This window comes from Bison bison, unplaced genomic scaffold, assembly GCF_000754665.1.
Source record: "Bison bison bison isolate TAMUID 2011002044 unplaced genomic scaffold, Bison_UMD1.0 scf7180017864166, whole genome shotgun sequence".
In the NCBI taxonomy this organism is placed as follows: Eukaryota; Metazoa; Chordata; class Mammalia; order Artiodactyla; family Bovidae; genus Bison; species Bison bison.
In genome coordinates this window covers 2,659,035-2,672,457 of record NW_011494738.1, presented here as the reverse complement: position 1 = coordinate 2,672,457, position 13,423 = coordinate 2,659,035, and the positions used below count along the sequence as shown (strand labels likewise).

Sequence of the window (13,423 nt, the reverse complement as noted above, 5' to 3'; positions counted from 1 at the left end):
CATCTCCTCATAGCAAAATTTCTTTCAAAAAGCAGTTGCCTTTTCATTCAGTTACAATATCATTTTTACCTTAAATCAATAGAATTTCATGATGTATGTACTAGGTTTTATACTATTCATAGCTATTTATCATCAAGGAAAAAAAGATTAAAGACGAACAGCTGTATTTTCCCCAAAGTATGTAATTTATCATTAAGTTGAAGGACTCTTTTTAATAAAGTACTACAAAGATTCTATATATTTTAAAGGTTGTGTTTTTTATAAAATTACTCACAACAATATTATTAATACTTCAAGCAATTCTGGTTTCAATTCCTTTCCTGTATTAGCCTGACTCTTAATGATGCAATCAACTCATTTCATTTGTGATGTTATCTCCATTTCCTCACATTTACTGGAAAGTAAGGCACTCCATCAGTAGACAGTCTTACACAGCTTTCCAAACAACAACAACAAAAATTCTATTAAATAAGTCATCATTGTTGCAAATATATCATTTCTGGTATATATTTCCTTTAGTGACTCTCAGAAAAGCAACTGTATTTTTTTTTTAATTGAAGCAGAATCTTAACAAATACTCTAAGCTGAGGCAGTTATATTCTTCCAACTTAATGTACCACACATCCTACTTGCAGGATTATATTTTTATTCTTTTAACTCTTTAGCAATGTTTACTACACTCCTTTCAACAGTATTTGCTAACAAGAAATACATTTTACTTTGTCCTGATATTATTTCAGTGTGTTTTACTGTGTCAGTAAGAACATGCATTTCCCCAATGGTATGTAACTTTTTGTTTTTTCACTATTAGTCAGTTTATAAAAACAACGGACTGAGCATCATATGACTTAAATATTCATGAAAAATCACAGAACTTATGTTCTGGATGCTTTCATTAAGAGTGTCCTGCTGATTACAATATTTTCATTTCCTTATTATCTCAATGCACACTACATACATCAAGGCTCACTGCCAACATTAGTAAAAGTGAACCATCTTTTATTTATTTTTCTAAGGTGAACTATATTTTAAATACTTTTCTTGATACTTTTGAACTTGCTGTCAGCTCAGATTGGGTGGTCAGTATTTTCATCATATGACATGACTATCTAGGAAGAACAGGAGGTAGTTCTATGATTACTTGGTGGTTCACTTGTACTGATACCTTTATTTAGCATTATTCACATAAAACATTTTTTCACAGAAATCTTTTTAAGCCAGTTAACCAATTTTTGAGAAGTAGTTAAGTTAAAACTAGATGATGTAACCACAGAGCCACTGAACAGTCAAATCTAAACTACAATTCACTAAGGTACATCACAAATATGGATGCCAGGTCATTCACTTTTGGAAGCACTAACCTAACCCATATGTACAAGACACTCAGCCATATATGCTAAGTGGGAAAAAAAATCAAAGTTCAATTCTAACAACTATAACCTCACTATTACAGAAAAGAGAATGTGAAAAGGAACTTGATCACCGATAAGCAATTTTATCTTCCTCTCTCCCATTTTTAAGATGCCTCTCTCTGAAGCCTGGAACACTTGAAAATTAAGTAAAATCATCCAGCATAAGCATTTTCCTATAGTAATCAAATGAAAAAATAAATCATGGTCTCAGCTCTTTTAGAAAATAAAAATTCATTCTTCATTCCCCTAACTTATTTAGGGAACTATTAATAAAAACAGCAGTCTGAGACAATGAGAAAAGATTAATTAAGCTCAATATTATAAATTTTAACTCTCCCCAAAACCTTTCCATAAAGTTATCAGGAACCCCTAATTTTATCATATACAAGCCCACCTTCATCTAGAACCCTGTACAGAACACTCTCTTCACCTCTTGTCCTCACAGAAGCCTGATCCTCCCCCAAAACTTACCTCCTTGATCAATTTCTGAGCTATAATTTTTTCATTCTTACACAACTTGTCACACCTATCATAGTGTCTCAGTGGCAATTTCAGTCCTTCTGCACCATCTTCAGACTCGCATTTTCTGTCTTTAAATTCCAACATACGCCACTTCCTATCTTTCCAGAGTGTACTCTCCCTTACTGTCACTACCCCTGGTCATTAATATTATTGAGACCATGGGCCGCAACTTCTCCTGCTGTCAAATTTACCAGATCCCTTTCCTTTCTGATTCCTTACTTGGCATCCATAGGCCTATCACTTACCCTATTTTATCATCCTCAACTCCACTGTACCTGCTCTGACAATTCCCAGACCAATCTAACCATTTTCCTTCTTTCCAATACACAGAAAATGTAGCAATCTGAGGAAAAAATAACCATATAAAGTATACCACTTTCAACTTCCACAAGGTCCACAGGGCTGCTCGGCAAATCTCTTACACTGGTTCCCAGTTTCCCACAACCACCATTCTAAATCAAGGCTCTCCTAAGAAATTCTCACTTCAATTTCCTTTTCAGCAAGATTTTATCTCCTACTCCTAAGTAAAAACAGGAAATCTTCTATGCGCTCTTTCTCAAATACTCAAACTATAAACTTATCTGTATCTAGTCACTCTCGTCTCTTCTTCTCAAAGGAAGGGGACTATTTGAGTCTACCCATCTCCTTCTGGCTTATCTGAAATCTTATTATATAAGCTATTGTTTTTAATCTCCATATCCTTAATGTTTTTCTGAAACAAACTGAGATCCCTTAATGTATATGTTCAAGCCTCTCTCACCTTAAAAAGAAAATTCTGCCATGACCCTGCATCATTCCCTTTTAGCCATTCCACTAAAGAGTTGTGTTTTTCATTCACAGATTCTAAATCAGTATCTGATACATAGTTGACATATAATTAAAGGACTCACTCACTAGCAATTAATAAATATAAACAGCTAAATTTGTAAATGTGCACCTACAGAAATATTTACATGATAGATTCTCTTCACTAAAGACTTCTGCTTATGCTCCACATTTAGAACTAACTAAAATTACAGATTGAGTGGTTACAAGTTCTCAAATGAACAAGTTATCAACAACTAGCTTCTGTCCTGTCTGCCCTCCCACCATAAAATAAATATTTGGGATCTGAAAAAGAATTTTCTTTTAACTAGGATATAGCTGTCCCAGGGGTCTGCCTGCATATATATCCAATGCAGTATATGGGAACAGTAAAATGGGCTTTAAATAATACTGGTGACCTGATGTGATACTTAGGACATTAAGTATCTTAGCAACATTAAGTTGTTCTAGGGCAACATTTTCTCCTCTTAGCTTACCAATTGATTGCTGAGAAAATCAAATCAGTTTTAACAGCAAAATGTCAGAACAAATGTGGATTTGCTACGTCAGATTTCCCCACCACATACATACACACACACACACACACACACACACACACACACCCCTAAAATCCATCACTTGGATTTATAAGAGGCTGTGTAAAGCTAAAATTATGAAATTATAAATGAGTATATGGAATCTTGTTAAAATTTAACTATAAACTTAACTTAAAAAACAAACAAACAAGAAATAAAAACCACAAGCTTGGCTCTTAAATCCAGTAATAAGGGCAGTGTGCAGGACACTGTTAAGCAAAGCATGATTCTGCTTAAGTTGTGAAGGCCTATAACATGGCTCACGTCTGGGAGGTCACAAGTTTCCTACTCTACAAATAGAAGGTCACATGTTCAGTTTTTAAAGATGACAGGCAATTACTAATGGGTTTTATTTTTAATTGAGGTATACCTGACTCCTGAGAAACCTGTGTGCAGGACAAGAAGCAACAGTTAGAATGGGACATGGAACAATGGACTGGTTCAAACTTGAGAAAGGAGTATGTCAAGGCTGTATATTGTCACTGTGCTTATTTAACTTGGGCCTCCCTGATGGCTCAGATGGTAAAGAATTTGCCTGCCAAGCAGGAGATGCAGGTTCAATCCCTAGGTTGGGAAGATCTGCTGGAGAAGGAAATGGCAACTCACTCCGGTATTTTACCTGGGAAATCTCATGGACAGAGAGCCTGGTGGGCTACAGTCCATGGTCATAAAGAGCTGGACATGACTGAAGTGACAGCACACACACATAGCTTTCAATGGTCTTTCCCTGGTCAATAACTCTGGGGCAGGATCTGATTACAGGTTAGTTTGGTTACAGGCTGTGTTATGCTGTAATAACACAAACTCTCAAACCCAGTGTCTTTGAATACAACAAACGTTTATTTCTTGCTCATACAAATCCTCTTTGGGTCAGGTGATTCTCCAAGGAAAGTGTCCTGAAGGACAACTCAGTGTGCCAGGCTACTTCTATCTTGTGTCACCGCCATCTCAAACACGGCTTTCAGATTTTCTCAGCAAAGGAAAGTGACAGCACTGAGTATTCCCATCCAGTATGACCTATGCTTTGACCACTTAAACCAATCACATAAAAGTATGCTTTGACCACTTAAACCAATCACATAAAAAGAAGAACAATGCATTCTTCCTGTGTTCTAAGGAAGAGCAAAATGAAACGAAACTCAATTATATGAGGTCCATCTCTGTAGCATCAAAATATATACATTAACATGTGTAAACAGATAGGTGGTTGAGAAGTTGCTATATAACACAAGGAGCTAAGTCTGATGCTCTGTGACCACCTAGAGAGGTAGGAGTAGGGAGTGGGGTAGAAGGGAGGCTCAAGAGCGAGGGAATATATGTATACTTATGGCTAACTGACACTGTTGTACAGCAGAAACCAACACAACATGGTAAAGCAATTATCCTCCAATTAAAAATAAATACAGTCCATCTCTGCCATAATGACAAAATTTATTGTGACAACGATATAAGGGAGATATTATTATTACTTCTTCTTATAACCGAGGAAATCAAGGCTCAGAGATATTAAATAACCTCTCTACTTGGAAGGAAAGTTATGACCAACCTAGCATATTCAAAAGCAGAGACATTACTTTGCTAACAAAGGTCCGTCTAGTCAAGGCTATGGTTTTTCCAGTAGTCATGTATGGATGTGAGAGTTGGACTGTGAAGAAAGCTGAGTGCCGAAGAATTGATGCTTTTGAACTGTGGTGTTGGAGAAGACTCTTGAGAGTCCCTTGGACTGCAAGGAGATCTAACCAGTCCATTCTAAAGGAGATCAGTCCTGGGTGTTCTTTGGAAGGAATGATGCTAAAGCTGAAACTCCAGTACTTTGGCCACCTCATGCGAAGAGATGACTCATTGGAAAAGACTCTGATGCTGGGAGGGGTCAGGGGCAGGAGGAAAAGGGGACGACAGAGGATGAGATGGCTGGATGGCATCACCGACTCAATGGACGTGGGTTTGGGTGAACTCCGGGAGTTGGTGACGGACAGGGAGGCCTGGCGTGCTGCAATTCATGGGGTCCCAAAGAGTCAGACACGACTGAGCAACTGAACTGAACTGAACAATTAGAAAGTAGTAGAAGTGTATAGTTCCAGAGCTCCAATCTTTAACCACTTTACTCTACCTGATGTCCAGGCAGACTGGCACCATATCATTACCATGGAGTTAAACAGTCAGAAGAGTTAAAATTTTCCATTAGCCTGAAATAAGTTTGTACCTGAACATCCAACTTTGTAACAAGTAATTAATGCACTACTTTTGAATAAGAAACATGCTCTTCATAGAGAACAGAAAATCAAATGTTCTTTTGAAAACTGATATGCCTGATTACTTTAAACCAGATATGGCTTGAGTAGGCAATTGGAATGCTAGCTAATTATTACTAAAAAGGTACACTTTAAACGTATACTATGTTATATGTCAATTATATCTCAATAAAGCAGGGAACAAATTACTACCAGAAAGGATCAACTATTCCCAAACCTTTTCATACTGTTCATGAGGTTCTCAAGGCAAGAATCCTGAAGTGGTCTGCCATTCCCTTCTCCACCTTAACCTGCCTCCTGAGAAATCCTGTATGCAGGTCAAGAAGCAACAGTTAGAACCAGACATGGACACAATGGACTGGTTCCGAATTGAGAAAGGAGTACATCAAGGCTGTATATTGTCACCCTGCTTATTTAACTTATATGCAGAGTATATCATGTGAAATTCCGGGCTGGATGAAGCACAAGCTGGAATCAAGATTGCTGGGAGAAACACCAATAACCTCAGACATGCAGATAACACTGCCCTATGGCAGAAAGCACATAAGAACTGAAGAGCCTCTTGATGAAAGTGAAAGAAGACAGTGAAAAAGTTGGCTTAAAACTCAATATTCAGAAAACTAAGATCATGGCATCCGGTCCCATCACTTCATGGCAAATAGATGGGAAACAATGTAAACAGTGACAGACTTTATTTTCTTGGGCTCCAAAATCACTGCAGATGTTGACTGCAGCCATGAAATTGAAAGACACTTGCTCCTTGGAAGAACAGCTATGACCAACCTAGACAGCATATTAAAAAGCAGAGACATTACTTTTGCCAACAAAGGTCCATCTAGTCAAAGCTATGGTTTTTCCAGTAATCCTGTATGGATGTGAGAGTTGGACCATAAAGAAAGCTGAGTGCCAAAGAACAGATGCTTTTGAACTGTGGTGTTGGAGAAGACTCTTGAGAGTCCCTTGGACTGCAAGATCAAACCAGTCAATCCTAAAGGAAATCAGCCTTGAATATTCATTGGAAGGACTGATGCTGAAGCTGAAACTCCAATACTTTGGGCACCTGATGTGAAGAAATGACTCACTGGAAAAGACCCTGATGCTGGGAAAGACTGAAGACAGGAGAAGAAGGGGATGACAGAGGATGAGACGGTTGGATGGCATCACCAACTCAATGGACATGAGTTTGAGCAAGCTCCAGGAGTTGGTGATGGACAGGCAGGCCCGGTGTGCTGCAGTCCATGGGGTCACAAAGAGTCAGGCACGACTGAGGGATGGAACTGACTGACTGATTCCTAAACCTATATCTTGTTTCTGGTTGTTATTCCCTAGTTTTTAACTGTAAATATAACAATCTCACAAGATAAGTTACCACAAATAGTTAGCTTGATGTACTGACCACAAATGGTTTTTCTTAAAGAGTATATGAACAAGGAGCATTGCTCAAAACTAGCAGTGCTGCTTAAAGTTTCATAGGAAACTTGGTTCAAACTTGGAATATTTGTCAATGTATGGCAAAACCACTACAATATTGTAAAGTAATTAGCCTCCAATTAAAACGAATAAATTTATAAAAAAATAATAAAAAATAAATAAACTTTTATACTCACTCAGTCTACCATATTTAGGCACGAGTTCTTATGTGTTTGCTGGGTTTCACAATAGAATACTTAGCCTATCAACCTTTATTTTTTCATTTCTCTTTTACCTCTACTTTTAAGATCGACTATTTCTTAGAAATATGCTCTCAGTCTGCAACACAAAGCAGCTGCACTCTAATACTTCTTAGGTAGTCTAATTTTGAATGCATTGCTAACTATAACTTATTTAAAACTGAGAGTAGCGTTACAGTATTTAGAGACAACTGCTCAAAGTACACTCAGGTACCCTCCAGATAGCATAAATCTAGCCCTGGTCAAGTCAGAGCAACAGAGACCTGAGTACCAAGGCCCACTTAAGAAGTCCTTTTATTGAATTATCATGGTAATTCAATATCTTGGTATGACAGCAACAGGCCACAATGGAAACTGGTAACATAAAGAAACCATGGCTACCAAGATGTTTTCTAGGCAACTGTCTAGCACAACATCCAAGAATATCTGTACTTCTGAGCAATGAGTTTGTTTTATGTTATGAACTCTGTAACCTAGAGCAAGAACTGTAGAGCTCAGTCACAGCCAAATTTACAGTGTGTCCACAGACAAGTTTCAGATTACACTGATAAACATTTCCTGACTCCAGGCTTTTCTTTTGCTTCCACTTTGAACTTGTTTTACTGTTTTTTGTGTGATAATCTATACGTATAAACTGTTTTAAATCCTATTGAGAACAAAACAGAAGAACACTGAGAAAAATAAGTCGAGAGTTTCAAGGGGCCCTTACAGGATCCTTTGTAGAATCCAGATCCATGTAATACTCTGGATAGAATTGTTCATATTTGATCATTAAAGGTTCAGGATGAACTAAAGCCAAGTGCTTTTCCCAGAAGCACATAATCACCTAGGCTTGATCTTGGTCAGCTGGCCAGGGGTTTGCATTTTTTTTTTATTAAGAAGTGTATTGCTATGTACATTTAAAATGATGTTTCTAAGAGATATATACAGGTACATGATCAAAAAATTGCTATTAAAACTGCAACCAGTCAGCAAATTTTACCCAGTATACTTTCCTTTCTAATGTAAAAGAACATGTGAAAACAAATCTGACTAAATGATTAAAAGATGAGCAGCAAGGAACTGACTGTTTCTTTTATTTTTAAACTAGCAGGGCAAGGTGCTATGTTTTTAAGGAGGAAAAGGATGAGGAATGGAGAATTTTGAGCAAGTATAAGGCATCTCCAAGACTTGAAAAGAGCTTAGGAAAAGAATAGAGAAAATCTTTCCCTTGGGAAAGATACTGGTATACCTAAAGGAGCTAGAGAACTGCGATTATTCTAGGGGCTTACCAATAGTAGCAGAGCCACAAGAAGCATCCTTTCCAAAAAAAATCAAAGAAATATTTTGACAAGGTAGCTTTCAATACCATGATAAGTTATTGGAGAAACTGGGGTGAAAGCCAAGACTGTCCTATACTTAGAAGGTAATCAAAGAACTGGGTTTATGAGCTCACCACCTTCGGTGTTAAAACTCTGGCCATGCTTTTGCTTAGAAATCCTGTATCTCAAAATCCAAATAAAGGAGGGAAGAGTACAGATGACCAACATACAGAAACTGAATGTCCTGAAAACTAAAGAAAAAAAGAGTTGGGTACATGAAGACAGTCTTGAACTACAGAAAGGAAGAGAATCACAATCCCATTTGAAACTCAGGCAAGTGAGTAGACAGGCATATCTTTTCCTTCCAGGCTTACTTAAAATCTATCATCATAACAGCTCCCGTTACCTGCAGAAGATATTCTCAGTGGAATATCTGGAATAACTGAGAATATCTTGGAAAACCAAGAACACAAGCACTTCTTGAGTAGTGTGCAGTAAGAACAGGGTTTTAAAAGTCTTCCTGATATAGGAGTAAAAGACCTTTATAACACTGGGTAACATGAGAGTCAAGGTGGATCAGGGTTTCTAAACCTGGTCACTAGCAACATTCAGGTCAGGTATTCTTTGTTGCGGGGGCTGTCCTGTGCACTGTAGGGTATTTAGCAGCATCTCCCTGGTTTCTGTCTCCTAGATGGCAACAGCACCCCTACCAACTGTGGCAATCAAACTATCCCTTGTGGGGAGCAAAAATCACTCCTGTTGAATACCTCTGCAAGGGATGAAACAAATAACAAACAGCTGCCAGGAATAACCCACTCTCTTGGTAAGCAGCACTCTCAAATCACCTCACCTTCTGAACGAGGAAACAGACAGAAGGAACATCAGGATTTGTAGGAAAAATGACAAGTTCAAATTCTGAATATGTCAAAATGTGGGATACCAAGTAGAGATGTCCAAAAGTCAGTTGGATATATGGGACTGGAACCAAAAGAGGTTGCGGCAAGAGAAACAGACTAGACAAGCATTAGCTACATTAATATCTCTGAGAAAGGCTTTTGTAAATCTTCAGCCGAAATAAAATCCTCTTAAGAGATGATGATTATTACCCTAGCAAGCTCTACCTAGTGCCTAATTAAACAAGAAGCCCTTGATGGACTTAGTCTACCACAGGATAATGCATTCATGTACAATTCTTACCTTCATCTGGACAAACCTGCCATATGTTAAAGTCTTCAGAGTAAACTCTCATATATCTTTACTAATTGATGCTGCTGCTACTGCTGTGCTGCCAAGTCACTTCAGTCGTGTCTGACTCTGTGCGACCCCATAGACGGCAGCCCACCAGGCTTGCCGTCCCTGGGATTCTCCAGGCAAGAACACTGGAGTGGCTTGCCATTTCCTTCTCCAATGCATGAAAGTGAAAAGTGAAAGTAAAGTCACTCAGTCATGTCCGACTCTTAGCGACCCTGTAAGTAGACTGCAGCCTACCAGGCTCCTCCATCCATGGGATTTTCCAGGCAAGAGTACTGGAGTGGGGTGCCATTCCCACTTGGCATATGCTCCTTCTTTTTTGCCTTTTTGTTCCCAAATAGATATTTGCCCTCTACCACTGCATACATAATTAGCAAGAGCAGATACAATTCTCTCATGCACACGAGCTTTCTAACATTATCAAAGAAATTCTATACTGGAAGGTTTAGAGACTCCAAGAGATTATACTTTTTCTGCAAAAATAAACCTAAGAGTTTGAATATACCTCAGTTCAAGAATGTATTTTCCTGAATGTCTGTTTTTGACTGAGAAAATTTACTTAAATGTAATTTTCCAAGAAATTAGAAGATATTTCTACATATGCTAAGTTCACTTGTTAAAAACCTATTCAACATGTTTTATGAAGAGTGACATTTCATGCAAAAATAGTAATGAAGAAATAATTTTCCTAACTTAAGACATAATCTGGTGAACAAAATAGATTAAAATAAATCTACATAAGTAAATAGAAATACTTTGTCTAGGTTATATTTAGTTTAATTCAGTTCCCTTGTGTATAATCTTCTATTGCGTCCTCTTTCTTTTTTAACTAGCTTAAAAGCTTTTTTTTTTAAGTGAGAGTAAGTTGATAATTTGTTTTAAAATAGTCATTTAAAATATCAATCAATTCACAAAAATTTCTACCCAGCTCATCTGCATAGTTATATCTTACCAACACACTGGCATACATTAAGAAAAGTTAACAATAAACAATGGTGATACTTCCTTTTAGAGACAATAAAATATTAAAGAGAGCACACACATCAACACACAACTCCAAAGAGGAAAATTACATTTAGCATTTTTCTGACCACAAACTAAATATTGACCAACAAAATTTTTAGGATTCACTTTTGCTTGCATAACCCTACTAAAAACAAAAGGGTATCATTAAAATATCACTAAATACCTGTTATTCTTTACACACTCCTTAGGCTAAACTTATAAAATCAGATATGATTTATGTTTAAGGAAATTACTATGATCTCCCTCACAGTCCCATCATCCTCTCCCCACATAAAGAAAATGCAAATAATGCCCAATTTAATTATGTTCGCCAGTGGGTCTTATCACTTAAAATTACAACACAGCTAGTGAAGACAGAGAAAAAAAAGTAGTGACATACATTTAAAAATTGTACTTTCTTACCAATATGTTGCTGTAGAGCCCAAGAGGAGTTTGAGGCACGAGCAGAGAGCATCTTTTCAACAGCTAGAGGAAGTCTCCTCCAATTAGTAAACTCCAAAGTGAAGATAAGAATGTCATCACTGACTGAGTCAATCCTACATTGGCAAGATATTAATACACATTTAGATACAAAATTCACCAAAGGTTCACTGTGAAAACAAATACCATATACCAATTCTTACAACATCCTGATGTGGAGGCAGACAGACAACCGCAGCAAAGAAAATATTAATGAAACAAAAGGCAAGTTCAGTGGATATGGAAAAATCATCAAATCAGGTTCCTACACGAAACTCAAGTGACTGTGCATGTAGTTGTCTGAAAGATGACGAAAGGAGTTTCTACTCTGCTGCTGCTGCTGCTAAGTCGCTTCAGTCGTGTCTGACTCTGTGCGACCCCATAGACGGCAGCCCACCAGGCTTCCCCGTCCCTGGGATTCTCCAGGCAAGAACACTGGAGTGGGTTGCCATTTCCTTCTCCAATGCATGAAAGTGAAAAGTGAATGTGAAGTCGCTCACTCTAGCAGAGATAGGATGCCTTGCCATTCCCCAGCAGCAGTGGTGAGAAAAGACAGATTTAGTGTCACTGTCATTAGTGGATATGCCATTATTTCCTCCCAAGTGGACCATCTTGCGAAATCTAGATTGGTCATCCTTACAGACACTTAACAGTGAAAGAATAAAGCCTAAACACCCAAAAGTGAAAGTCACTCAGTCATGTCTGACTCTTTGTGACCCCATGGACTATACAGTCCTTGGAATTCTCCAGGCCAGAATACTGGAGTGGGTAGCCTCTCCCTTCTCCAGGGGATCGTCCCAACCCAGGTATAGAACCCAGGTCTTCTGCATTGCAGGCGGATTCTTTACCAGCTGAGTCACAAGGCAAGCCCAAGAATATGGCAGTGGGTAACCTATCCCTTCTCCAGTGGATCTTCCTGACTCAGGAATCAAACCGGGGTCTCCTGCATTGCAGGCAGATTCTTTACCAACTGAGCTATTAGGGAAGCCAAAGCTGTCCCTAAACTGGTGTATGGGAGAGACAGCCTATTTCTGACCAACCCTCAGAGATTTACTACAACGGTTCTAATAAAAAGAAACAAACTGAGTAATACTCTAAACTTGTCATCTCAAAGACAACTTACTTTATGTAATTCAGGGTCCAAAGTTCCCTGAAATGACTGATTAGAGTATGAAAATTATTTCCCAAGAACCTTCCCCATTACAGATATGACTCTAGAGGATTACCAGAACAAGTTTTGTCTTTAAGGACTGAAAGAAGTGAAGACAAACAGTTCTACTTCTCTTTTTTCAAAATAATGTCAGATTTCCTACCAATCCACCCAAAAGAGACTTCCCAAATTTTGTAAGTACTTGAATCCTAATGGAAAGGCCAATGACCTAAGAAAAGTTCTGATTTCTAACAACACTTCTACTACTTACAAACATGTTGCCTAAATTCTTTAAGCCCTAGATACTGGTCTCTAAAATGAGAATAACACTTACCCTGTGTATTTCAGGAGACTGTTCATAAAAATAGCTGAACAGACTTTTAAAACTATAAAATACTATATAAATATTTCATATTACTAGAACCTGCTTGGAATTTTCAGTATTATATTCTCAGTGGGCCTTATAACATTGTATACATGAAATTTAGTCAAAGCGTAAAGACAACTTAAATTCTAACAAGATTACTCATCTTGTACTCAATTAGATACTCCCCTAACATCACACTGTTTGAAGAAAAATAAAATCATTAGGGTCTCTGGTGACTACTTCAAAACCAGAAATTCTTTTCAAGGTCGCTTTTTTGGAGACATTACTGAGCAAGGACAAAAGAAAGGGCAAAAAAAAAAAAAAACACAATTGAGTAATACTCTAAACTTGTCATCTCAAAGACAACTTACTTTATGTAATTCAGGGTCCAAAGTATCCCTGAAATGACTGATTAGAGTATAAAAATTATTTCCCAAATTTTTAATTCTCTAACATGCAAACTCATATCAGATCAGATCAGATCAGTTGCTCAGTCATGTCCGACTCTTTGCGACCCCATGAATCGCAGCACGCCAGGCCTCCCTGTCCATCACCAACTCCCGGAGTTCACTCAGACTCACGTCCATTGAGTCAGTGATGCCATCCAGCCATC

General features: G+C 37.9%; 1 protein-coding gene across 3 annotated transcripts in view; it reads right to left on the bottom strand.

Annotated features, from left to right (window-relative positions):
• The window catches only part of ASB3 (ankyrin repeat and SOCS box containing 3), a 128,457-nt gene that overhangs the window by 8,765 nt on the left and 106,269 nt on the right, over positions 1-13,423 (bottom strand). For all 3 annotated transcript variants that reach the window (XM_010841686.1, XM_010841687.1, XM_010841688.1), the window contains exon 9: positions 11,237-11,370. In XM_010841686.1, coding sequence (XP_010839988.1) covers positions 11,237-11,370 — 134 coding nt within the window. The remainder of the gene's footprint in view (positions 1-11,236; positions 11,371-13,423) is intronic.